The sequence below is a fragment of the Aulostomus chinensis genome, chromosome 2 (genome assembly GCF_037954235.1).
Source record: "Aulostomus chinensis isolate RoL2024-O1b breed Wild chromosome 2, RoL_Achi_v1.0, whole genome shotgun sequence".
Classification (NCBI taxonomy): Eukaryota; Metazoa; Chordata; class Actinopteri; order Syngnathiformes; family Aulostomidae; genus Aulostomus; species Aulostomus chinensis.
Genome location: NC_141321.1, coordinates 4,032,551 through 4,058,542, shown reverse-complemented (window position 1 = coordinate 4,058,542; position 25,992 = coordinate 4,032,551). Strand labels below are relative to the sequence as shown.

Here is a 25,992-nt window from a genome sequence, read left to right as displayed (position 1 = left end):
GAGCACGGGGTCTTTCTGGGTGAGTCTCCATGTTCTCCCTGTTCCTGCTGGGTTCTCTCTGGTACTCCAGCTTCCTCCACAGTCCAAAGACATCAAGAGGGACCAGGTTAATCCAGACTCTAAACTGACCGTAGGCGTGGCTGGGCGAGCCAATGGTTGTCTGTCTGTATGTGTTGGCCCTGTCATGGACTGGTGACCTGTCCAGGGGGAATCCTGCCTCTCACCAAAAAGCTGCTGGGATAGGCTCCAGCCACCCCCCTGCCCCTGGACCCTTAACAGGATAAGTGGTAGAAAACGGATGGATGGATGGATGGATGGATGGATGGATGTTTTAAGAAACAATCAATGTCAAACTTAATGGCAATGATTGGGTTGCTTTCTAATAATTTATAGGAACCAGAATTTTCAAGATTTTTTTTTTAAATTTCAGAATTGTAGTACACACTGTCCAATATGCACATGGAACCACCCTTGTCAGAAGGCTTTATAATAATCTTACTATTATTTTGACGTTTTCTTAAAACCTGTTGTTCCTCTGAGGTAAAGTTGTGGTATTTGGGTATTTTATCTTTTTCAATCAGTAGTTACAAGTCTTCTTCAATGAGTCTGCCGAATGTTGTCACCACTGGACTGATGTTTGTAGGTGGTATGAAGGTTGATGCTGTCTTGAAAGTGCTGTTGACCCAAGTGGGGGTGGGGGTGGGGGTAATTTTGATCAAATTGAGGCTTCTGACATCTAAACAATGACGCTGACCACTTTCCAACCTGTATCACTGGATTCAGGACAGATTTTCCAACTAAAATGTGAATTCCAATGTAAGATTTGGCCAAAGTCATGTGAATTATTATGGCCCGAGCCCAAAGGGGCTAAGACCCTCTTATATATTCCCTTTCTTTCTTTCTTTCTTTCTTTCTTTCTTTCTTTCTTTCTTTCTTTCTTTCTTTCTTTCTTTCTTTCTTTGTCATTACTCCGCCATTTCAGACCTCAATTTGACCCCCTAAACATGCTCAAAATCACCAAATTTGGCAAGCACATTAGGTCTGGTGAAGATTTTGATAAAATGTAATAATTAACCCCAAAGTGCCCAAATGTGCTCCACAGTGCCACCTATGTACCTAAAAAGGGGCCCCATGGCCCTAGGAATACAGAGATCAAACCAAAACTCAATTATTTGACTCATCAAGACCTACAAACTATATGCTGACAACCCTGACCAAAATCCAACTGGAAGTGCATAGTATGCACATGAAAGAACAACTTTGCGCCAATTTTGGACCCCGAACAAATGCTAAGTCCTCCAAGGGTGTTAATGGTATCAGCTTCAAACATTAATACATGACTTATGACAATGTGCTGAACAAAAGTTGTTAAAAACTTTGTAATAACTCAAAACGGTTTGGATTCTGTAAGCCCCAAAATTTGCTGTGCCACATTCTACCTTATGTTGTGTCTTCAGGCAAACTGATAAATGCAGCTGGCTCGACTGCCATGGTCACTTGGTCACTGCAACACGAGCTAAGTGTCGGCTCATTTCATTTCATCTTGTCTACCATGAACTCCTGATAGGTTTACTGATGTTTTTAGTAATTACTTTTTATTGAACATTTACAGTAAATTTGTAATGTGACAGTTGTTTGGTGATTCTGTGGTTAGGTTAGATGAGGCACAGTGCAATTTCCTGATAAAATGTAGTCCGTAGACACAAACAGCTGATTCTACAATAACATAAAATAAAGAGTGCAAATGATGGGATGCATAACAAGATTTATTGATTTTTTTTGCCATTTTGTGCTCATGGGAATTGTATGTTAAAGCCATATTCAGGCAAAAATGCCAGTTCTCTACATTTGCGTGGAGGTAGTTCTGCACGGCTACTGCCATTTTGGTGCCTCACTTTACTTTGGCAGGAAAGCTGAGCGAGAGTTACGTTTAGGAGAAACCGTAAACTGTATATAAAATATGGACATAATCACTGTGAGGCATTAGTTTGCGAACTGCCATTGTTAAGCGATTTTGTGTAGTGATGTGACCGTCGCCTTCCTGGATTAAGCCATTGGCATGTTTGATTATCTAACCTGAAAATGACCACATTTGGATGAGGGGGTGGAGCTGACCATATCGCTAACTTCAAGCATGGTGAGCATGGTGCATTTACAATCTATGGTTAACAATGGTAAAGCTAAATCTAATGCTAATTTTCTTCAGTAAAAAACAGGATTAAAACTGTAAAAACAAAATAAACTCACCAGAAAAACTGATCTTCTGACTTATTGATAGGTCTCTTATAACCAACAAAAGCTGAACAAGACCTTTTTAGGTGGCAACAATGTTACAATTATCTACCTACTTACTCATGTTATGAAAGGATGTGCTGTTTCTGTCAGGAGAAATCTCATTAGCACTAACTTCAGATGTGAATTGGTGTAGTAAGGAAATGCTCATATGGAAACATTTGCAAATGTTGCTGATGTTAAAGGCTGATAGTTCCCTATTGCTCCAGGTTGTGACTGAGAGACGGCACTGCATAATATTGCCTGTCTGTTCGATTTGCTGTGTGTGTAAATCATAATTTGAGATGTAGATTCAGTTTTGTTTCTGTCTTGATGGTGAGTTGGCCAAAGTGATGGGAATTATGAGGATACTTCACCAGAGGAGTACTCTAAAATCCTCATCAAACTGACAGGGCAAATGAGGGAAGGAGGGGGTGAGTTAAAGTCAGAGCTGTCAGTCCAGGTTTGAAAACTTCTACATAAGCATAACATGACATAAGCTCTTCGACCGCACCGTACCCTGACACACGCGTGCGAAAGCCCATTCAACACTGCTTGCAGCTTTAATTAATTCTAAATCCATTTTAAGTATGACTATCATCCATTATCCCCAAAACTCTTGGAAGTGGTTCTTCAGCGTCTCTCAAGGGGTGAAATGAATCCTCTCAGACAACCAGACTAACTCAGGCCACTGATGGAACTGCCTGCTTTCTGGTCCAATGTCAGATTTTTTCTGCATCTATGGAATGCACCACTTATCTCTCCCCATTTCTGCTGCAAGGGTCACGTACCATCTCATTATGATACTGCGTACCTCGTATTTGCCCTCATTGTCCTTCTTAGTTTTTTCCACATCCAGCATCAGTGCCCAGGCCTGTCCCCGGAGCTGCAGGGGGATGCCTTTATACACCCGTTTCACCATCTGACAGCAGAGAGTGAGAGAATACAAAGCCAGAAGTTTTAGTCAAGAGTGAGTCACTGGAAAGTTGAACCGCCTACATCAGTTTTCACAGGAACAAAGTGAAGGATTTTCACATATTTTCAAGTGTGAGTGTGTGAAAGACATAGAGAAAGCGCCTGACAGGAATGTGAACATTGAATATAAGGTAGGCAATAAAAGCCAAAAAAGATAAGATCAAATATAGTAAAATATGTAATATAGTGCCAGCAATATTGGTGTTATTTAAAGTTTTATTGAACACCCCCCCCCCCCGAATCGTTCAACCTCAACATGCCCATCAGCTGAGAGTGGAGCAAACCCTTTAATTACAGAACGTCATCTTTAATCAGCAGTACAGACAAACACCAGGTAAAAACACACATTAAAGACCTCCAAGGGTGCAATTATTGGCTCATTGGGATTTGTCTCCTCTTTTGCTTGTAATTCCCAACTGATAACAAAAGGAAAGTAACGCCACTTGCTCTCTCATTCAGCAGAGTGAATGTCTCTTGACCATCAGCTGCTCTCTCTCTCTCTCTCTCCACTCAAAATGTCAGCAACACCATGACTGGATGTGTTGATCTTTACTATCCACAGCAACGAATCAATACCTTTCACCTGCAGTCTGCCATTTTAGTGCCAAATGTCATGGCACAGGGCTTATAGCAACCAGAGGTGCAAACAGAGCCGAGCTGCTGATCTGGGAGTGTGTTAGCGCTAGCATATGACTAAAGCAAACTCTTTTGTGGCAAGGGCGCTAAAATGGGCAGACTGCAAAACATGATTATATTAGCAGTCCGGCCTGCTGCCTTCAGTAACCATCATCGGTCATTCAGCAGCATGCAGCAGGTGGGGCTTACTCTTCCAGAACAAAGATTCATTGGAGTAGGAATGACAGTGTTGGTTAGTTTTTGCAGTTGTAATGACAGTTTCAGTTTGCTTGGTCAGACTTAAGTAGTTGTGCAAGATAACTGTGTATTTGTGGTCAAGAAATACACTCCTGAGCAAAATCGTCAGACCAGTTAAAAAATTGCAAGAATTTGCATTTTGCACTGTTGGATCTTAGGAAGGTTCTAAGCAGAGCTTCAGAATGCAAAAAGAAGCAATGGGAACAAGAGACCAAAAGTTTTGAGCAGGCAATTTATTGAAAAGAAAAATGTAACTGAAATAGGCTGTTCTTCAGCTGATCAAAAGTTTAAGACCACAGCCCTTAAAAGCCCAAATCTGTTTAAAAATTTGGATTCCATGTCATTTCCTGTCAAGTAATCACACTGTGAAGATCTCTTGATGACAAAGGCAAAAAAGCTCACTGTCTTTGAATGTGGTAGGATTGTTGAGCTGCATAAACAAGGCCTCTCACTAAGTGCCATCACTGCTGAGGTTGGACGCAGTAAGACAGTCATTTTGCATTTCTTAAAAGATCCAGAGGGTCATGAAACAAAAAAATTAAGTGGTAGACCCAAAAAAATCTCACTGGCGCTCAGCCAGAGGACCTGGATGTCTGCCCATCAAGACACAGGACGACCCTCGTCCTAATTAAGGCCATTACTGGTGCTGACTGCAGCCCAATAACTATCAGATGGCATCTGTGAAGGAGGGGCTTCAAAAACAAAAAAACGTCTTCAAAGGCCACGTCTCCTTCAACGCCACAAAATTGCCCGTTTGGACTTTGCAAGGCAGCATCAAACATGGGACATTCAAAGGTGGAAGAAACTTTTATTCTCTGACGAGAAAAAATGTAACCTTGATGGTCCTGATTACTTCCAACGTTACTGGCATGACAAGGAGATGCCACCTGAGATGTTCTCTACGTGGCACAGTGGAGGGGGCGCCATCATGACCTGGGCTGCTTTTTCCTTCAATGGAACAATGGAGCTCCAGGTTGTGCATGGGCGTCCAACAGCAGCTGGCTATGTGGAGATGTTGCAGCGGGCGTCCCTCAGGACGGAGGGCCCTCGTCTGTGTAGGAATAACTGGGTTTCTCAGCAGGACAACGCTACAATTCACAATGCCCGTCTGACCAAGAATATTTTCCAGGAGAGTAACACCACTCTTTTGGACCATCCTGCATGTTCCCCCGATCTAAATCCAACTGAGAACATTTGGGGATGGATGGCAAGGGAAGTTTCCAAAAATGGACATCAGTTCCAGACAGTGGTCGTGAAGCCTTCTTCACCATTCAGGCAACATTCCCACGAGCCTCTTGGAAACACCTGCATCAAGCAGGCCAAACAAATTTTTGAAGTGATCAACAATAATGGTGGTGCTGCTCACTACTGAAGCAGTTTTTGACTCTTTCATTTCTGCTTTAGGAGGTTTTTGTTTTTGTTTTTTTTAGGTGTGGTCTTAAACTTTTGATCAGCTGATGAACAGTCTATTTCAGTGAAATTGATGTTTTCTATAAATTGCCTGCTCAAAACTTTTGGTCTCTTGTTCCCATGTCTTCTTTTTGCATTCTGAAGCTCTGCTTAGAACCTTCCTAAGATCCAACAGTGCAAAATGCAAATTCATGCAATTTTTTAACTGGTCTGAAGATTTTGGTATCGGAAACTTGGATTTGCTGCACATCACCATGACTGGGATGGCAGTGGGTGTTCATCCAAAGCAGCTAGTGACAGCACAGAGTCAAGTGTGTGACATAATAGTTGCTGATAATTCTGCTGTTATGTGATAAATTTGTAAATCAGATGCATTAATAACTAGCAGCTTAGTACTGGTCAGTTGTTCAACGGGGGTCTGGAGAGGAGAGCCTTTACCTGCTTGTCTGGCTCCAAAAATGATGGGCATGAAGTGAATTTCCAGAAACAGCATAAGGGAGGAATATTATTTCTTCCTCTCAATTGAGTCATACTTTGAGGGTCCAAAAATTCTTGAAAACTCATGGAAACGTGTACATACATCGGGAGTGATGATAATATACACACTATTGTATAAGGGTTTTGTACTTCTCCACCAACAGGTGGCGCTATAATCAAGTAAACACCTTTTGGGCTGTAGCTCCCACATTGTGGAACCTTAGAAAAAGAAAGAAAGCAAACATTTTGACACCACAAAAGGACTGTGTTGTTCATCAAAACACATTGTTCTGGCAGTGTTGGGATGCATTTTTTATGACCACAAATTCACCTGGATTTCCTTCCATTGAAGCAGTTCAACTAATTTAATTTGGAGGCTTATCTTGCTATATTGCTTACAATATATATTAAAACATTGGTTATAGCCGCTTTAAATAAAGAGTAACACTACAACAGTGATGAGGGCCTGTGAATAATAGAGGGCTGTTACTCACCCTGTCACTGCTCTTGTATTTATCCCACTTCTTCACCATCTTCAGCCACTTCTCCGCTCTCTCTATCTCCAGTTGCTTGCGCTGTTGAAGACAAATTACTTGTGAACAAAAAAAAAAGATATTGCCGCTCTGACTCTGGATAATTATTCACTGGATTGAGACATATTGGTACTGCAGCGATCCTCTAACGATAAGGTGATGTGACGTTTCCCTGTTTACCTTTTCTTCATGTGAAGTCGGGGCTGGCAGCTCATCCTCACTGGAAAAAAGTTAGAGAAAAATCATGTTCACATGGAGAAACATGGTCGCCAACGATCGACACTTCAAGAAGTCACTTACTGCATGAAGCCGAAGCGATCAATAACTTTGTAGATATTGTAGTCAGCATCTTCCCAGGGGTCAATCTCCACCCCACCCTGCCGGCCCTAGAGGAGACACACACAAGCTCACCTACAGCCCACAGAGACAGACCACCAGCCCTGTCCATGATGGAAATCATGTTTCACCAATACTCAAAAGAAGGCGCCTGAAACTGAAAATAAATGAATTCATGGCATCTGCCTCAAAAACTAAGCTCAAGAGATAAATCGGGTTATGTTTATAGATTTTGAATCCATGTCTATTTCTTTCTCATCCATATCCTGCTGCTTTGACCGTTACCTTAGCATCAATGTTCAATATTTCATGTGGTTCAACTGAAGCATCGAACAAAGTCTTTGATGGCACAATTATGAAGAGACCAAGCCATGAGGATTTATCCTCTGCAGACCATTCATATCTGTATTTTTACCCCATTTACATTTAATGTTGCGGCCCAGTGGAGCAGTGGTCAGCACTGTCACCCCCCATCAAGAAGGTTGTGGGTGGAGCCACGGCTGCAGCACGGGGTCTTTCTGGGTGAGTCTCCATGTTCTCCCTGTTCCTGCTGGGTTCTCTCTGGTACTCCAGCTTCCTCCACAGTCCAAAGACATCAAGAGGGGACCAGGTTAATCTAGACTCTAAATTGACCGTAGGCGTGGCTGGGAGAGCCAATGGTTGTCTGTCTCTATGTGTTGGCCCTGCCATGGACTGGTGACCCGTCCAGGGGGAAGGCTGCGGGGATAGGCTCCACCCCCCCCCACCCCACCCCCCCGCGACCCCTAACAGGATAAGCAGCAGAAAATGGATGGACATTTAATGTTTTTGGATGGGTTTTATCAGCTGTTTGATCTCTCAGGCGTTCCTGTAAGAGCAGAGGAGCAGAAGTCAAGTTGAAATCCTATTTCAGAAGGTAGGGTTTAATAATAGCACAGGGCAACAGTCAAGCAAGCCAAGGAGATCCTGTTGTATTCTGGTTTGTGGGCCATGCTTTTCATTTTGGTTAGTTTGTTTAGTATATTAAAGAGAAAACTTTCCCAGAAAATGAAAGCAAAATATGGAGACACTCACACTGAGCTGAAATGAATCATTACAATAAAGAAATAAAGAAAGACATTCATATTTACACATCATTAATGGCTGCCGGTGCCTTTAAACTTCTCTGCACACTCATCGAGAGCTGAGCCATCTGTATGTGTGTGTGTGTGTGTGTGCGTGCATATGCGCGCGCATGTGTGTGTACCGTACACTCAGTGAATACACACCTTCATATAAATTGTGGTCAGAGAGTGCGTTTGTAATTCCTTTGTTCCTCAACTGAATTTCTATCATTCAACCAAATATCAAAATACGTCAGCAATCTTTTCCTGTTAACAAACACAAAAGAAACCAATTCTGGTGGTAAATAAGGATTTAGCCAATGGATGGATACATACTGTATACATTCATTTTTAAAGTGTTTAAAAGATCATCTGGATTACAGATCACATTTCAATGTGGAGCGACTGGGACCTATAATATACATTTACACAAACACTTGTTTTTATGCAGATGTACACAGTTTAAGAGTGGCAGGGCAGCACCATGTTAGTTAAAAATAAAAAGTGTAGCAGCAAGCGTAATCTCATACTCCTCTGTTAAACCATCCAATCCAAACATGTGTTCAGAATCTGCATCAACCAGCATAAAGTTTATAAGACAAATGTGTATCATGGAAAATCCATTTAGACAAGAATCTGTCCTCAGTGTTGACACAACAGCGAGGGAGCTAATCCTGAGGCAGAGTAACAGCGCTGCTGTGTCATTGGGCTGCTTGTATGGGAGGCAGCCAATCAATTTCCTGCTCTCAGTGTGGGTGAGCGGATCAGACTGAAAGTACACGGCTCCATTGCCTGAGTCAGCAGGCTAAGCCACAGCGAGTGATGTCAGCTTCGTGGATGTGAGAGGGAGGACTAAAAATACTTTCATTGAGGCTGTTTGGAAAAGTGGCGATGCCAGGATGTGAAGCTGAACTGTGTAACGGGTCAACCTCACAGTGATAATCGGTAATGGTCAGGATTAGTCTGACTAAAGTTCAAGTACATAGTATATCCTCAGAAATTAACAAATCTAATTAACATAAATATGATAAATACAGAGCAGCACGGTGGAGCAGTGGTCAGCTCTGTCACGCCACAGCAAGAAGGTTGTGGGTTTGAGCCCTGCGATGGACTGGCAACCTGTCCAGGGTGAACCTGCCTCCTGCCCGTAGCCGCTGGGATAGGCTCCAGCCCCCCCCCCCCCCCCCCGCGACCCTTAACAGGAATAAGCGGAAGAAAATGGATGGATTTTTCCTTTCAAGTATTCACTATAAGTGTCTTAAGATCACAAAGACATTGTTTGCCTCCTGCATCACTTCTTTGAGAGTCCAGAATGCAGAAAGATGCAGTAACAAATATATTTAGCTTTACGGTAATGGTGACTGTCAGCTAACAACAGCAAAACTGGAGAGAGCAGGAGAGCAGGACAGACATAAAGAGAGAGAAAGGAAAAAGACTGGTGGACAGATGGAGACGTGAGCAGGTGGAGCTACGGGTGGCAGCTTGAGCCTCTTCAGGTCTGTAGTATGAGTGGTTGTCTGTCTCTGTATGCGGCCCTGCAACTGACTGGTGACCCATCGGGGGTGTACTCTGCCTCTCGCCTGATGCCAGCTTGGAAAGGCCCCAGCCCTCCAGCAACACTGTAACAGGATAAGTGGTTGACGATGGACGGAATAATTATGCACATGAAACAAAGATGTACATTTTTCCGACAACAACGTTAATTGCATAATATGTCTTGAAAGAAGGCTCCCAGTACTGATCCTTCTCCTTCTCCTTCTACTTCTACTTCCTGGCAGTTGAATCATCAGATTCCTGTATGAACACCTAGCAGCAACTGTGTCTCACTTTGCTGTTTGACATGACATGATATGACATGTCTGACGTTTCCTATGGGTATCAAAACTGTCATGTCCACGCGTGTAGCGGTGCTCTTTGTTTGCCTCCTGTCTATGTTGTCTCGTGGCTTCCCGTTTTATTTTGAAATTTAACTCCCCTCTTGTTTCTGGTAACTTCCCCTTCCCCCTGGTGTGTTTCCTGCCAGTCTGATTGTCTTCCCTGCCCTGACTGTGTCCACCTGTTCCCCATCACCTCATGTGTATATGGAGTCAGCGTTGCCCCTTGTCTGGGGCGAGGTCGTCTTGTCCCTCATGTCCAACCGTGCTGCGCCACTCCATGCCTCGTCAAGTTTGTATTTTTGTTCCATGCCTCATCCAAGTTTGTATGGTTGTTGATACTTTGTCTAGTCAGGTTTTCCTCTGCAGGGTGATTTTGAGTTTTTGTAGTTCAGGCTTTTTCCCTCATAAGAGTGGTTTTGATTCGTACTTTGGTAAGAAACTTTGTCAATCTTGCACCTTGCCTGGGAGTCGTGTGTTTGGGTACTCGTCCAAGCTCAAGTCGTGACAAAAACCCCTCCTATATTTCGGCAAACTTTGATTTTGATGGTTCAAAACCATAATCCCCATCACAGACAGATGTTTTCTGACTCCAATCTCTACTTTTAGATCTTATTTTGGTCTAGTGTGGAGCCCTTCCTTCAGCTGTGACAATGCATTAATCAGGAACTATCTGGTTCCACAACATTACAGTCTGAGACAGACAGATGTTTGCTACCATGGCAAACACTGCAGCAGGCTGCCTTCTCAATAACAATACATTACTGTGTGACTGCAGAGTTTGTGCTCTGACTGCCAAACCAATGAATCTGGCTCTTTGGTGTTGCGGTCAGTGAGCATGTTTTTATCCCGGGGGCCAAGATACAGTGACAAGGTATCTGAGATACTACATTAATGCAGAGAAAATGTTTCACTCGTATTGGGACAGAGTTCATACAGTAATTGGATTTGGACTTATGCTTGTGTAACTTGTCCACAGTCTCAGTTCAGTTCAATCCACTTTGACAAACAAACGAGAATGACCCCTCAAAATTCTAAGCCCCACCAAAAAAATAAATCAAATGCATAAAAATGTGCCCAGCAGAAATGACTTGACAGTGGGTTGTCATCAGTGGCTGAACAATACTCCTCGCGAGGCAGCACTTTTCATTTGAGCAGGCTGAGGTGGGCTGATTTGATCAGCTGAGTAACAGACAGTTGTGCTGAGGCATTGATGTTGTTCCAGCTCTGTGCCAGCTGGAAACCTGCACTCAGATGCAGAAACCTCCCTGCCTGGGAGCCCCAGAGGTCGCTGTCAAGTCAATCACTGCTAAGTGTGTCACAGCTTGCTAGACAGAGCGAAGCCCTCCACACCCACCATTTCAGCCCTCTGCTCCAACTGAACCTCTGGCTGTCATTGTCTCAGTCTGAGCTCCACAATGCTTCCACAAGGTGAATTACAATGAATCTTGAGCTGCTAAACTGCCCTGAACAGAACATTCAGCTTTTTTGTTCCGTCAACACACAACAGTAGAAAAATTAAGTTTGGGTTTGTGTTTAACACCGACAGCTTTTGAGAACACATGTTTGTCTCCGCTCTGTATCATCAGCAATTTCAGACACACAGCACTGATGTTCCCTTCCCCCTGTTTGAATAACAAATTATAACAATGCACCCAAAAGGCCTTACAGCAAAGCTATATGACTGGTGTGTGCGTGTGTGTGTTTTCAAGTTAATAAAAATTCTCCAAGACTGCACGATTCACATGTGCTCTTGGACCTGAGGAGGCCTCTACTCCTCTCTTCCTGTATAGTGTGGGGGTTGTTTGGGAAACAGCACTGCAGTGTTAGAGCGGTATTTGTACACTAAAGTAATCAATTTTTCAACCATCAATTTTTGCTGCGATCCAAAATGTTGACATGAACACAATTAGGAAATGATTATCAGTTACACAAGCATGAAGTACAGGTCCCTGTTACAGAAGCTAGAGGAGCAGAGACTGGTCAAGAAATGATGCCTGGACTTTTTTTATGTGGATAGTGGCTCTGTGCATCTGTGACTGCTGGCCATGATGGAGGCAGATGACATCGAATCCCCTTACTTTTGCATATTGAATGCTTGTTTCCCTGCCTAGTTTTAATATTAATTTCACATCCCTGGTCATCATTCTCCATCATTACATACATCCAGTATTATTACACAACGTGTTATTGGTGCATTTTGGCAGGACACTTACATCCACCTACAAATACACCCCCACTCCTCCAACCAACACACACACACACACACGCACGCACACACACACACACACACACACACACTGTACTGTCCTCTTCACGTGCACACAAAGCAAAGACACAACGAATTCACACTTCTTTTCAGTGTGTTTGTTTTCACTCAAGTGAAATCTTCAGCCCACCAACACAACACAGGAGGTAAAGACGCTATCCTGCTCACACACATGCACGCATCGTGCAGCAGTCAAACATGCATGAAATTCAGCCGCACATCAATATTTCCAAAGTTGCCTGGGATGAATGCAGTTTGTATCCAGCTGCTATGATACTCAATGACAGGGTTAAAAACTTTCCATCAAAATTTATCTTGATCAATTGAAAGATTTATCTGGAGACAGATACTCACCGTAGCATATTTTAAAATGATGTCTGCTCGTTCCTCTGCTATTAGTGTCTCAATGTCTTTCTTCATGTCAATATCTGCAGAGAAGAGGACAGGAACAATAAATGCTGGAGAAAAACAACATTAAGAACAACACAAGATGGGTTTTAAAAAACACGCACACAATAGATGGATGTGGGCGAGTGGATGAACAGGAGGAGCTGGCACGCTGCCGCGCCCGGACTTCAGCCGCAGCCGATCGCTAGTTAGCTCCAAACTACTTAAAGTGCTGTCACAAAATCAAAGAATTGTGTTTTCTGTTAGCTCAGCTCTGTTGACTTGTAGTAATAAAAACTATGTTTTAGTGTTATGTGCACACATCCAGAGACATGCAGTTCTTTTCTGCATGCTGTAAACACAACTTCATTTAAAAAGGACAGCTCAGCTCACCAGTACGGAAGTTTATTTTTCAAAAACTTTCACTGACACGTAAAGTAGTTGAACTCAAACTTTTATCCCTGTGATCGTTATTGAAAATAGGAAATGACAACTGATCAGTAATTATGATTATCACTTGAAATCAAACATTTTAGCAGGTGTTTTTTTTCTGCTGTCCCTCAAAGTGAATGTGCTGTTTCCTCGGCAAAAACTTGAATTCAAGATTCTCCTAACAGAATTAAAAACACAAGTTTCTCCAACAATATGTGGGTTAGTTCGTTTATTACGCTGGTTTAGTGAAGATGAACCTCGTGTCTGTGTCTCTGTGGGTCAACCAAACTAAACGCAGATTTAGTATCAAAGAGCTGCAGCTGGTTGAAGCGGCCAGGGGCCTGCGCTACCTGCAGCTTAGAAGCTTCATGATGAACAGGGATACTGAAAAGTCTGTTAACTGGCACACTCCCCTAGGTGGCAATTTCTGCACTACGATTTATCATTCCTTTTATTTACAAAGGATTATTTTTTCTTCCTCTTGAGTGAAATCTCCCACGCATCTCTCCTCCTTTCTATGTTGGTGATAGGCTATCTAGAGGTGGCTCCGCCCCTTTCATGTGAACTTGCACTAAAACAGGTCCGACCCAACTTGGAGATACCCTGTACATGCTGAACTTGCTTCATAGTAAAGCTCACAGGACTTTTTAATTAAAACATGTAGCAATAACAACTGGAGGTCAACAAATAGGAAATGGAACAGACAAGAAAGCTAAGCAATTAGCTTCAATTATAACGGTGTGCTGTAACACGGTGGATCTGATATGACAACATCCCAGATGGAGCCAGAGGGTTCATGGCAAATCATTTTCAAAAGGCAGTAATCCTGCTTAATATACATTCCCTGCACAGCGCTATGCTGACGGCAGGACACAGACTGGTAATCCACACATGCCATAGGACATGCAAATAATCTGGATTAAGAAAATCTGTAATGTGGGATTATGCAATGAAAGTATGTTATTCCCCGAGCAGGAACACGGGGGACAAGCAGACATTGGGCTGAAGACAAAGAGACGGTTTCACTTCTGGCTTGGAGGGGTTTTATCTCGGCCTGGAGGCGCTGCAGTGCGACTCCATTAAAGTCTGCTGCCACCACTCCCGGTTCAACACTTCAACTCCTGAAACATCACCTGACACTAAACCCTAAAATAAACTAGTTACCATTACTCACAATCCTCTCTGCTAATTGTAGAAAGAACATGTGGACAATTGATCAGTCAGCTGACTGCCAACTGGCATCAAGATATATATTCAATTCATAACTGATGCAAAATCAGATTGTGTATCAATACGTTGAGTTTAACACCATCTTATTTTGTGTTGACAAGATAATTTCAGCCACCAGTTCAGCATCAAGCTCTAACACAGGCGAACATTGTGAAAAACAAGCTGTTACACTGATGACACAAGATTAGAAAGGTTCAAAAATGAGAATAACTCCACAGTGATCCTGACAGGCATGAGGGAAGAAGTGCTGGGCTCCCAGACTGTGACTGTGAATGTGGGTTAATCAGGTTCAATTATTCATTCAAGCCGATGAAGCTCCTGTCCCATGGATGGCCAGTGAGATACGAGGAAGGTGCAGCTTCAACTCTTGAACAGACTCATCAGATGGAGGATCAGTCCACGTGAGCTTCTGTCTCTGCATTGCCATAGGGTTGGACATCATGATCAGCTTCAGTGTAGGAAAACACTCAGTTAGGCTTGGAAAGATCCTGCTTTTGAGTAAAACTTGTGTAAAAAAATAATTTGCATTTAAAAACAAGACTGGTCCGGTCCTCCGTGTGATGCGTCATGTTCAGTGTCACACACCCAGTCGACGCAGAGACAGGAGTCGTCAACACTGCAGCGGCATGGCTTGAACGTGACAAGCATTCATTGCCGTCTCGTACATTGCTGGTGGCAGAGACTTGACTGCTTGTTGGTGGTGGGTCTGATATGAGTAGAGTCGGGATCCAGTCCCTACTTACAGAAGGCTTTCTGTTCACATGGATGCCGAGCAGAGGAAGAGCCAAAAACACAAGTGTTGACTGCTGAGCCATTTGATGCTGGAGTGGATGCTGATCAAAGTTGTTCTCCTTGAAGACAAGTCAAGAAGTGAGTGGGTGTTAGCAGGTTATCCGACCACTATCATGCTTCGGGGCCTGTCCACTCCTCGACTGGCCAGTTGTGTCACTGGTCAGTTGATCGTGTCTCCCCAGTGGATCTGATCATCAAGATGCATCATGCAAACAAATCAAATCCAACACAAGTGAACCTTCATCAAACTGAATCAGGTGGCCAGTGAAGATTCAAAGGTATTGTGATTTATGTGTTACTACTCACAAAAACATAATGTGTGTGTGTGTGTGTGTGTGTGTGTGTGTGTGTGTGTGTGTGTGTGTGTGTGTGTGTGTGTGTGTGTGTGAAATAATGCAATATAAATAGTCCATTTATCACCTCAATGAAGTGGAGTGATCCTTATGGATCTGCACCAAGCATGGATGTTAAGTCTATGGAATAACATTTTCCGGCTGGGATCTCGGCAGCACCACAATGATTCCCATTGAATGGTATTTTGACAGACATTTGGCCTTCAGCAAATATGACTATTATATATATGGAGCACATCTCACTGACTGGCATCCATATCGTCGAACAATGTTCAAGTGTGAAATTTACAAAAAAATGTAGGCGTAGTCTGGCCTGCGAATATGTTGTAATTTTCTGTTCATGCCCTTTCAAGAATAAATGTAAAGAATAATTGAATGTGACACCAGGTCTACTGTCTGCTCCATTTCTGAGGATTTTTGTCGTTGTTCTCTCGACAGCAGCTCTCTACACACACAACCGGGACTCTAAAGACCTTGGGATGTTTGGGATACCCAAGATACTCTGATTTGTTGGAGCTATGTTTGATCCAGATCAGATTCCAAACATGATAAATCAACGCTGAAGAATCTGACAGAGGAGCAGATCAAGAAGAAAGGCTGATAGCTTTCAGAAGCTTTAAATATGAGCTTTCATCTGAAGCATATGGCAGCGTCCGCATGTGGTCAGAGCACTAAATCAGAGAGGAGCTCTGGCAGGAGTCCCAGTACGAAGGGTGGAGGCCCAAAATGGGAGAGAGCGGGGAGCAGTTCTCCACTCTACCTGACACATTCACTCAGTTCCATTCAAAATCCTATGTTTGTCTTCGTTTGCAGCAAACATGATTACAAGATCATTTCCAAACAATTAAAAGTAATCAACAAAAAACGAATCTAAACACACTCGTGCAGAGCAGAGGTCACTGGTCAACTGCATCCACCAGCACAGAGGCACTAAAGAAGTGGAAAGAAGTCTTCTTTCTGTTTTGAGGGTACGCTGCCCTTTTCTTCCTCTGTGGCTCTTCACAAGTCAAACAGTTTCTGAAGGGAAAAGTTGACCTTTTTGCTTCACCTACCAGAAACCCTCCCAAAAATAAGAACACTTTATGTTGACTTTCTCTGCTATAAGCCTTTCCTTCACTGGAGATTTTGTCAGATGCTCATTTTATATTATACAATGCATTAAAAACATAGTATATCTCAGGTATAAGAACATTTTGTACAAATATTAGCTAAGAACTTCAAATATATGTAAGTGGGATTTTTTTCCAAAAATGTCCCGAAGGAAAGCAACATGTATTCTCATGGTATCAGGCTGAAACAGTTGGTCCTCGTTCATGAGCTTACAACATTTCTTGAGCACTTGTGCAGTACTATCACCAGTACTTCACCTAAAAGGTGTATTCTGCCCATCAAGTATACTCACAAATAAGTATCCTGAGCTTATTAAGATTTTTTTCCTCCCAGAATTATTTCTTTGTGGCTCCAGAATGGAAGAAGAGCCAGTGCAGTACATTTAGCTTGAAGCTAATCAAGACTGGCTAACCACACCAACAGCAACCCACCCATCCACCCATCCATCCACCCATCCATCCATCCATCCATCCATCCATCTTCTACCTCTTCTCCTGTTAAGGGTGGTGGGGGTGGAGCCTATCCCAGCAGCCTTCCCCCTAGACAGGTCACCAGTCCATGGCAGGGCCAACACATAGAGACAGACAACCATTGGCTCTCCCAGCCACGCCTACGGTCAATTTAGAGTCTGGATTAACCTGGTCCCTCTTGATGTCTTTGGACTGTGGAGGAAGCTGGAGTACCGGAGAGAACCCAGCAGGAACAGGGAGAACATGCAGACTCACCCAGAAAGACCCCGTGCTGCAGCCGGGGCTCCACCCACAACCTTCTTGCTGGGGGGCCACAGTGAGGACCACTGCTCCACTGGGCTGCCCCCAACAGCAACCAAACAGTAAAACTTCTGCACAATGTCACTTTCCAGCGCACAACCTCTTTGGCATGCCATGTTTTCAGTAACCCACAAACACTTTGGTTTCAGCTCAAAATAAACCACCGACAATGGATCAGCACTGGTTCATGGTAACACTGAGCACAGCCAGCTGGCAGGAACAGCAGCGTATACTTGGTATCAGCTCCAATCAAGGTGTGGATCACCAAGCACACAACTGGGTAGAGAAGATGTGGATTATAGTCTACCTGACAATGCACTTGATAGTTGTTGACGTAGATTTTTGGACAGTTTTGTTGTTTTAATTTGTCTGTCACTATTAGCTTCAAGCTAAATTTAAACGGTTGAGACTTTCTGCATTCTGTAGTCCAAAGAGGTCATTCAGGAGGGTAGAAACACCTGCCTTCCAGAAATATGGCCTTGGCAAAAAATGGGATGTTTGGATGAACAGATAATATTAAGAGCACAATGCTTTCAGCCTACAGCTTTTTCTTAACAATTTCACAAATGTTCAACTTAATGTATGTTGGATGTCAGGTTTTACAAGAGGAGGCAGTGAAGGAGGCAGGACACTGTCAGGCCAATTCGTTCTCATAATATCAATAGCATATGAACTTGTTTTTTTACAGATAATATCAGCATCTACAAGTATCAGCTATTGGCCGAATCAGTTGTGGAATATCCCTCGTAACTGAAACAGAGATACTGAAACAAGAAATCAAAACTTTACTGAAATCATATCATTTTCTTTGCTAAAGGCAGAATCTCAAGAATCACACATCAACCTTTTCAATACATAAAAATGATGATTCTGTCAAATATCATGAATCATATCAAAATTGCAATCTCCGTCAAAATAATCAAAATTGTATGTATTTTTTCAATTCTTTCGGCCTCACATCCAAATGTCGGTCTTGTCAAGGATTCATTTGGTCAGAATGTTTCCCTTTAATAGTTCAGCATATTTCCAGCACAGAGCTTGTAAGAGAGCTATTAGGACAGTTTAAAGTTACAAATAGATTACTCACTCATTAAAAACACAAATGAAGTAAAAGGTTACAGTACTGACTTGAGGTCAGCTCTATTATTAACAGCATGGCAGTGCATAGCCTGGGACACTGGACAAATAAAGCAACACATTAGCATACAACCCAATTGGCACAGGCAAGCACAGCAGCAAGGACCCCCACAGGGTCCAGCACAGAGTCATGACAAAAAGATGAAGGTAGATGCAGCCTTTCCAAGAGGAGGTGGGGGGAGGAGGGAGGCAGACGACCTGCAGAGGAAGCGGGAGGAGCAGGCAGACTGAAGCAGTTAAAACAGGGTACCTTCAGTGTTGCTTGCCAATGGAGAGTGAGGGATGGCATCAGCTGAGCCAGCTGCATGCGTGGAGCACAATAACTGGGTTGCCAGCCGAAGAGGCCTGGCTTTGACCAGCTGATCATCAGCTGGACATCAACTGAAACAGGAGGGATGTGAGCAGAGCCCGAATTCAGCTCTGCTTTTATTGATTACAGAAGGAGACAGCCAGGCTTGGTGCTGGACACTGAAATGATGTCATTATTGTCCAGAGCTCAAAGAACAGGAGGGACAGAGAGTTGAGTCTCCACTCGTCAGTGCCCTGATGCCAGTTCTGATCTAACTGACAGGTGAAGTCGTTTCTAACACAACATATTTCAGGAAATCGACCACTGGGGTGACAAGTGATGCAAAAGAAATGTGACTTCTCTCCTCAGCAGCTGTACAGCTGTTCAGCATCGTCCACAGTGGTGGTAGCATGTGCTGGGGGGGGTCACCTTTGGTACTTGACCAAGCAGCAGGAGCAGCTCTTGTATAGCCCCCACATTCCCTGATTCATCAGGGGATCAAACCCAGCTAGTTTAGCAGCCAAATGTGTTGCTATGAGTGTTACTAGTGGAGAAACTGGGGCAGGACTGGAAAAGGTGTCTGAGGGGGACCGATAACTGGGAACTGAACTGGAGCTTCTCTTCCTCCTCTTAACAGTTTGGAGTCAAACATTCCGTTTCGGCTCCTTGAAAAGTTATCATGTTTACCAAGTTTTCTATTAAGTTCTTGAGTCCAGAATGGTGGAGACTTCTGTTCACTGTTGCTGCAATGCAGGGATCGCTTAGCTTTCCTTTCTCGTCTGTGCTCCTTCTCTGTTGCTGCTCAAAGTCTGAGCAAACAGCACTGCCACTCATGAAAATGGGACCTGCCACCATCAACGTATGGTAAACAAAATCAAACCAAAATGTTTCATTGGTATTCATTATTGGCTGCTGTGACTGAACGGCTGCTGTAGTAGGGACTATAGTGTGTCCACAGGACGAAGAATGAAGCCTTCTGAATGGTGGGCCCACGTGGGTGGGCCCGGGCCCTCCTCGGACAGCCACACTGACGTGTACAAGGGAGGGATACAATTGAGGACGCACACAGAGAGATAATAGGAGGAGGTCCACCCACACGAGTTGCTTTCACAACAAACTCGCTCCAGTGGACAAGCACAGTTGTTAACGGTGACTGACAGACCAACATTCAAAAAGTCCAACCCAGGAAGGGCACTCCGACACTGGACACCTGAACCCAGATGACAAACATCAAGTTCTTATGAGAGGACATCGCAACAGCTTGACAACCAAGTTGGAACGCAGGACACTGGACTCCAGTGAAATCTAAAACTGGATTTAAGGCATCAATACAAGGAATCAGATTGGATGATGATAAATGATGTTATGATGGGAGTGCCGGCAATTCTGTTTTCTTCAAGCTGTTTTGAAACATGATGGTGAGTTAGCACGTCTAGTAGCCGCTAACCGCCACGTACTGGTCTTACTGGGTGCAAAGACAACAATCCCAGCGGTTGTAAATCCACGATGTCAAATGCTCAGTTCACAACACTGAAAACAATTGAATTGTTTTGTTGTGTGGACACTGATTGAATCTAGACATCTTTTTCTACCATTGTGGAGCAAACGTGTGGATGCAATAAGAACTCCAGTTTCAGCCTCAAACGATTCCATCACTGTCCTCAGTCACTCCTGACTCACTGCACAGCGCACAAAGCACATTTTCAGACTGCATCGTGAAATATATTACACACATGTACAGTAGTAATCAAAAACTAGACTACAATGAAAAAGTACTCACAATTGTATCTAACCAAGCAACCATCATACGCCGCACTGGCTGCCAGGGAAACGTCAGAGGACAAGAGAGGAGGGAAGCTGCAGTGTCCAGAGGTGCTTCCACCTGGCAGACGAGCTTCCTGTTTCGTCTGTATGGAAATCTCCTTACAGTCACAGGGAAGAGCGAATGAAGCAGTGATTTGGCCACAGCTTACATGGCCACATGAGTATTACTTGGTGCAGAATATCCATGTCAGCGGCAAAGATCCTGTATCAGTGATGGTCAGGTTCTAGAGGGCTGTCAGGGCACTGCAAATGAACTGGGACCTGGTCACAGAATTGTTGTTGCTGTGCTCGTTCTCTACAACTGGACACCAAAAACACAAATCAAATATACACATTCAACCATTCCTGAGTAGAGATGATCGCGTGGAGTTTTGGTGTTCGTCAGTCGTGCTGTGAGAGTGACCAAGGCTATTCTGGTGTCTTTGGTATTCTACTGTGTTGGTATTCTACTGTGTTTCGTATTCTACTGTATTTGGTATTCTACTGTGTTGGTATTCTACTGTGTTTAGTATTCTACTGTCTTTGGTATTCTACTGTGTTGGTATTCCACTGTATTTGGTATTCTACTGTGTTTGGTATTCTACTGTATTTGGTATTCTACTGTGTTGGTATTCTACTGTATTTGGTATTCTACTGTGTTTGGTATTCCACTGTATTTGGTATTCTACTGTGTTGGTATTCTACTGTATTTGGTATTCTACTGTGTTTGGTATTCTACTGTGTTTGGTATTCTACTGTGTTGGTATTCCACTGTATTTGGTATTCTACTGTATTTGGTATTCTACTGTGTTGGTATTCTACTGTATTTGGTATTCTACTGTATTTGGTATTCTACTGTGTTTAGTATTCTACTGTCTTTGGTATTCTACTGTGTTTAGTATTCTACTGTCTTTGGTATTCTACTGTGTTTGGTATTCCACTGTATTTGGTATTCTACTGTGTTTGGTATTCTACTGTATTTGGTATTCTACTGTGTTTGGTATTCTACTGTGTTTGGTATTCCACTGTATTTGGTATTCTACTGTGTTTGGTATTCTACTGTATTTGGTATTCTACTGTGTTTGGTATTCTACTGTGTTTGGTATTCCACTGTGTTTGGTATTCCACTGTATTTGGTATTCTACTGTGTTTGGTATTCCACTGTATTTGGTATTCTACTGTGTTTGGTATTCTACTGTATTTGGTATTCTACTGTGTTTGGTATTCTACTGTATTTGGTATTCTACTGTGTTTGGTATTCCACTGTATTTGGTATTCTACTGTGTTTGGTATTCTACTGTATTTGGTATTCTACTGTGTTTGGTATTCCACTGTATTTGGTATTCTACTGTGTTTGGTATTCCACTGTATTTGGTATTCTACTGTGTTTGGTATTCTACTGTATTTGGTATTCTACTGTGTTTGGTATTCTACTGTGTTTGGTATTCTACTGTGTTTGGTATTCCACTGTATTTGGTATTCTACTGTGTTGGTATTCTACTGTGTTTAGTATTCTACTGTATTTGGTATTCTACTGTGTTTAGTATTCTACTGTCTTTGGTATTCTACTGTGTTGGTATTCCACTGTATTTGGTATTCTACTGTGTTTGGTATTCCACTGTATTTGGTATTCTACTGTGTTTGGAATTCTACTGTATTTGGTATTCTACTGTGTTTGGTATTCCACTGTATTTGGTATTCTACTGTGTTTGGTATTCCACTGTATTTGGTATTCTACTGTCTTTGGTATTCTACTGTGTTGGTATTCTACTGTGTTTGGTATTCTACTGTATTTGGTATTCTACTGTTTGGTATTCTACTGTATTTGGTATTCTACTGTGTTTGGTATTCTACTGTATTTGGTATTCTACTGTATTTGGTATTCTACTGTGTTTGGTATTCTACTGTATTTGGTATTCTACTGTGTTTGGTATTCTACTGTCTTTGGTATTCTACTGTGTTTGGTTTTCCACTGTAATTGGTATTCTACTGTGTTTGGTATTCAACTGTGTTTGGTATTCTACTGTGTTTAGTATTCTACTGTGTTTGGTATTCTACTGTGTTTGGTATTCCACTGTGTTTGGTATTCTACTGTGTTTGGTATTCCACTGTATTTGGTATTCTACTGTCTTTGGTATTCTACTGTCTTTGGTATTCTACTGTGTTTGGTATTCTACTGTGTTTGGTATTCTACTGTCTTTGGTATTCTACTGTATTTGGTATTCTACTGTGTTTAGTATTCTACTGTGTTTGGTATTCTACTGTAATTGGTATTCTACTGTCTTTGGTATTCTACTGTGTTTGGTATTCTACTGTGTTTGGTATTCTACTGTCTTGGTATTCTACTGTATTTGGTATTCTACTGTGTTTGGTATTCTACTGTAATTGGTATTCTACTGTGTTGGTATTCTACTGTAATTGGTATTCTACTGTGTTTGGTATTCTACTGTATTTGGTATTCTACTGTGTTGGTATTCTACTGTAATTGGTATTCTACTGTGTTTGGTATTCTACTGTGTTTGGTATTCTACTGTCTTTGGTATTCCACTGTAATTGGTATTCTACTGTGTTTGGTATTCTACTGTCTTCGGTATTCCGCTCGATTCTGAGCCATCCAGGAGGAGCTGATGGAGCCCATCCTCGTAGCCGCTGCATGTCTGTCCAACTGAGATATCACTCAGCCTCAAGCAGGCCTTGGAGCTGCAGCTTCTCCACCAGAGGAGCCGCGGCAGCCCGCCTGAGACCGCCGCGATCCACAGCTCGGGACGCAGCTACCGAGAGCATTGTGACAAGCGACCCTCAGCCTCCGCTGGGATGAGCATAGATGGAACGGCGCCGCATCCCCACGCGAGATCCTTTTATTCTAATGGGAATAACCGAAGGAGAAGAAGCGTGAAAGTAAAGATAGATAGCGGCGTAATTACCGTGTTCCTCGGTGGATGTCTGCGCTATCCGTGCAACAACACAGCTCGGGCTCCTACGGGCATTCTCCGGTTAAAGTGTAGCTCCAGCACAACAAACCAACGGACTGACAACAATAGGCTCTCAATCCATAGGTTACAGTAGCGAGAGAGAGAGAGGGGGGGGAGAGAGAGAGTGGGAGAGAGGGAGAGAGAGAGCAGGCTCCGTTCAGCGGCGGCGGAAGCGCACTGAGCACGCGCCGCAGCGTGGCAGCATTCAGCCGCGGGAGAGGGTCTACTGCCGCCATCTGCTGGAAAGTTTCGGTGGTGCAGACATAAACCCGGTCAAAGGTTTCATTAAATATATCGTACTCACTGAGTCTGGTGTGTATCCATGCGTCATTGCACACACTCATTTGCAGCAGAGGAGCTGCTTCAGACTCAGCCGGCTGTCTAGTCTGTGTATGAAGACTTGTTTCGAACTGGGAACATGCATTTTCATAAACTAAAAAGATTGAGCTCTCCAGTTCACGATGAATCAATTTCAGTTACATTTTGATAAGAACTGGCCATAAGAGGATGAACACACACAAGCTGAACTAATAATCACTGGTTATATATTCTGACTACAGTTTCCTAGAAAAATCCCTTGTGGAGCGAGTCACTTGTGCAGACTGTGACAGAATGATTCTGTCCTGTATTCAGGACACTTGTAATTTGGGATCCATTTAATTCCCCCAGCATGTTTTCAATCAGATACAGGGACTATCTCTCACCTGAAGCCCATGAGTCCAGCCTTCCACGGTGTCTGTCCACAGTGACGATTTGGACCCATCAAGTCTGATTCTTGCCAGATTGCTCAGATAACAGTTGTGTCAAATGTCTTTCTCACTCTCAGTGCTGCTATTGAAGTGTTTCTTAGTAGGTCTAAAAGGTGGGAGGTGATTTTCATGATATACTCTACAATACTATACTATTATTATATCATGTTCATATCATGCCATGACACAAAACACTTCATAACACTGGCAATGTGTCACTAGGGGAGCTGGAGTAATGTTGAGCTCCATTATTAGCATCCCTATTAGCGCCACAAATGCTAAAATTTTCTCCCATTAAACACCAGCTCAAGACAGTAATTAAGCACATTTATAGAGGGCCAGTAATTACACACATCCCCTTGACTTTGGCCAAAGTTCAACTTAGAAAAACCACAACAAAAACACAAACACATCCATGTAAATTCCAGCATTGATCGACTGTTAAGATCAAAGAACGACTGTGTTCAAAGTCCCAGATTTTAAATAACAAGGTCCAAGCTAGCAAGCACGGGTTCACGTAAACCTGCCAGCACGGTGGAGCCGTGGTCAGCACTGTCTCATGCCTCACAGCATGAAGGTTCCGGGTTGGAGCACGGGGTCTTTCTGTGTGAGTCTCCATGTTCTCCCTGTTCCTGCTGGGTTCTCTCTGGTACTCCAGCTTCCTCCACAGTCCAAAGACATCAAGAGGGACCAGGTTAATCCAGACTCTAAATTGACCGTAGGCGTGGCTGTGAGTGTGGACTGGTGACCTGTCTGAAAAGCCGCTGGGATAGGCTCCAGCCCCCTGTGACCCTTAACAGGATAAGCAGAAGACAATGGAGGGATGGACGGGTTCACGTAAACTTCTGTTTAGTCATTTCACTTCAAAGGCGGTAAAGACAGGTGCTGGTCATATAATTAGAATTAGAATAGAAAGTTGATTTATTTCAGTAATTCCATTCAAAAAGTGAAACTTGTATAATGTATACATTCATTCCACACAAACTGATATATTTAATGTGTTTATTTCTTTTGATTTTGATGATTATAACTGACAACAAATGAAAATCCCAAATTCAGTATCTCAGACAATTAGAAGGTTGTGAAAAGGTTCAATATTAAAGATGCCACACTCGGAACACCTGCAAAGGCCTTTAGATGGTCTCTCAGTCCGGTTCTGTAGGCTAAACAATACTGAGGAAGACTGCTGACTTGACAGTTGTCCAAAAGACGACCACTGACACCTTGCACAAGGAGGGCAAGACACAAAAGGTCATTGCTAAAGAGGCTGGCTGTTCACAGAGCTCTGCGTCCAAGCACCTTGATGGAGAGGCACAGGGAAGGAAAAGATGCGGGAGACAAAAGTGTACGGACAATAGGGATAACGCACCCTGGAGGGGACGGTGAAACAAAACCCATTCAAAAATATGAGGGAGATTCACAAAGAGTGGACTGCAGCTGAGTGGTCCAAAATGCTGTTCTCTGATGAAAGTAAATTTTGCTTTTCCTCAAGGTCCCCGAGTCTGGAGGAAGGGAGGAGAGGCACAGAATCTCCGTTGCTTGAGGTCCAGTGTACAGTTTCCCCAGTCCGTGATGGTTTGGGTGCCATGTCATCTGCTGGTGTTGGTCCACTGTGTTTTCTGAGGTCCAAGGTCAACGCAGCCGTCTGCCAGGAAGTTTTAGAGCACTTCCTGCTTCCTGCTGCTGACCAACTTCATGGAGATGCAGATTTCATTTTCCAATGGGACTTGGCACCTGCACACAGCGCCAAAGCTACCAGTACCTGGTCTAAGGACCATGGTATCCCTGTTCTTAATTGGCCAGCAAACCTGCCTGACCTTAACCCACAGAAAATCTATGAGGTATTGTGAGAGGAAGATGGCAGACCC

The 25,992-nt window shown here is 43.2% G+C and overlaps 1 protein-coding gene across 1 annotated transcript in view; it reads right to left on the bottom strand.

The window, feature by feature from the left end:
* The window catches only part of LOC147268832 (USP6 N-terminal-like protein), a 45,815-nt gene extending 22,330 nt beyond the window's left edge, over positions 1-23,485 (bottom strand). Inside the window, exons 1-6 of the mRNA XM_086223218.1 lie at positions 23,328-23,485; positions 12,455-12,528; positions 6,840-6,925; positions 6,720-6,759; positions 6,501-6,581; positions 3,086-3,193 (exon numbers count right to left, since the gene is read on the bottom strand). Of these exons, the coding sequence (XP_086079344.1) occupies positions 3,086-3,193; positions 6,501-6,581; positions 6,720-6,759; positions 6,840-6,925; positions 12,455-12,520 (381 nt within the window). The 5' untranslated portion in view covers positions 12,521-12,528; positions 23,328-23,485. The remainder of the gene's footprint in view (positions 1-3,085; positions 3,194-6,500; positions 6,582-6,719; positions 6,760-6,839; positions 6,926-12,454; positions 12,529-23,327) is intronic.
* Positions 23,486-25,992: the final 2,507 nt, after the last annotated feature.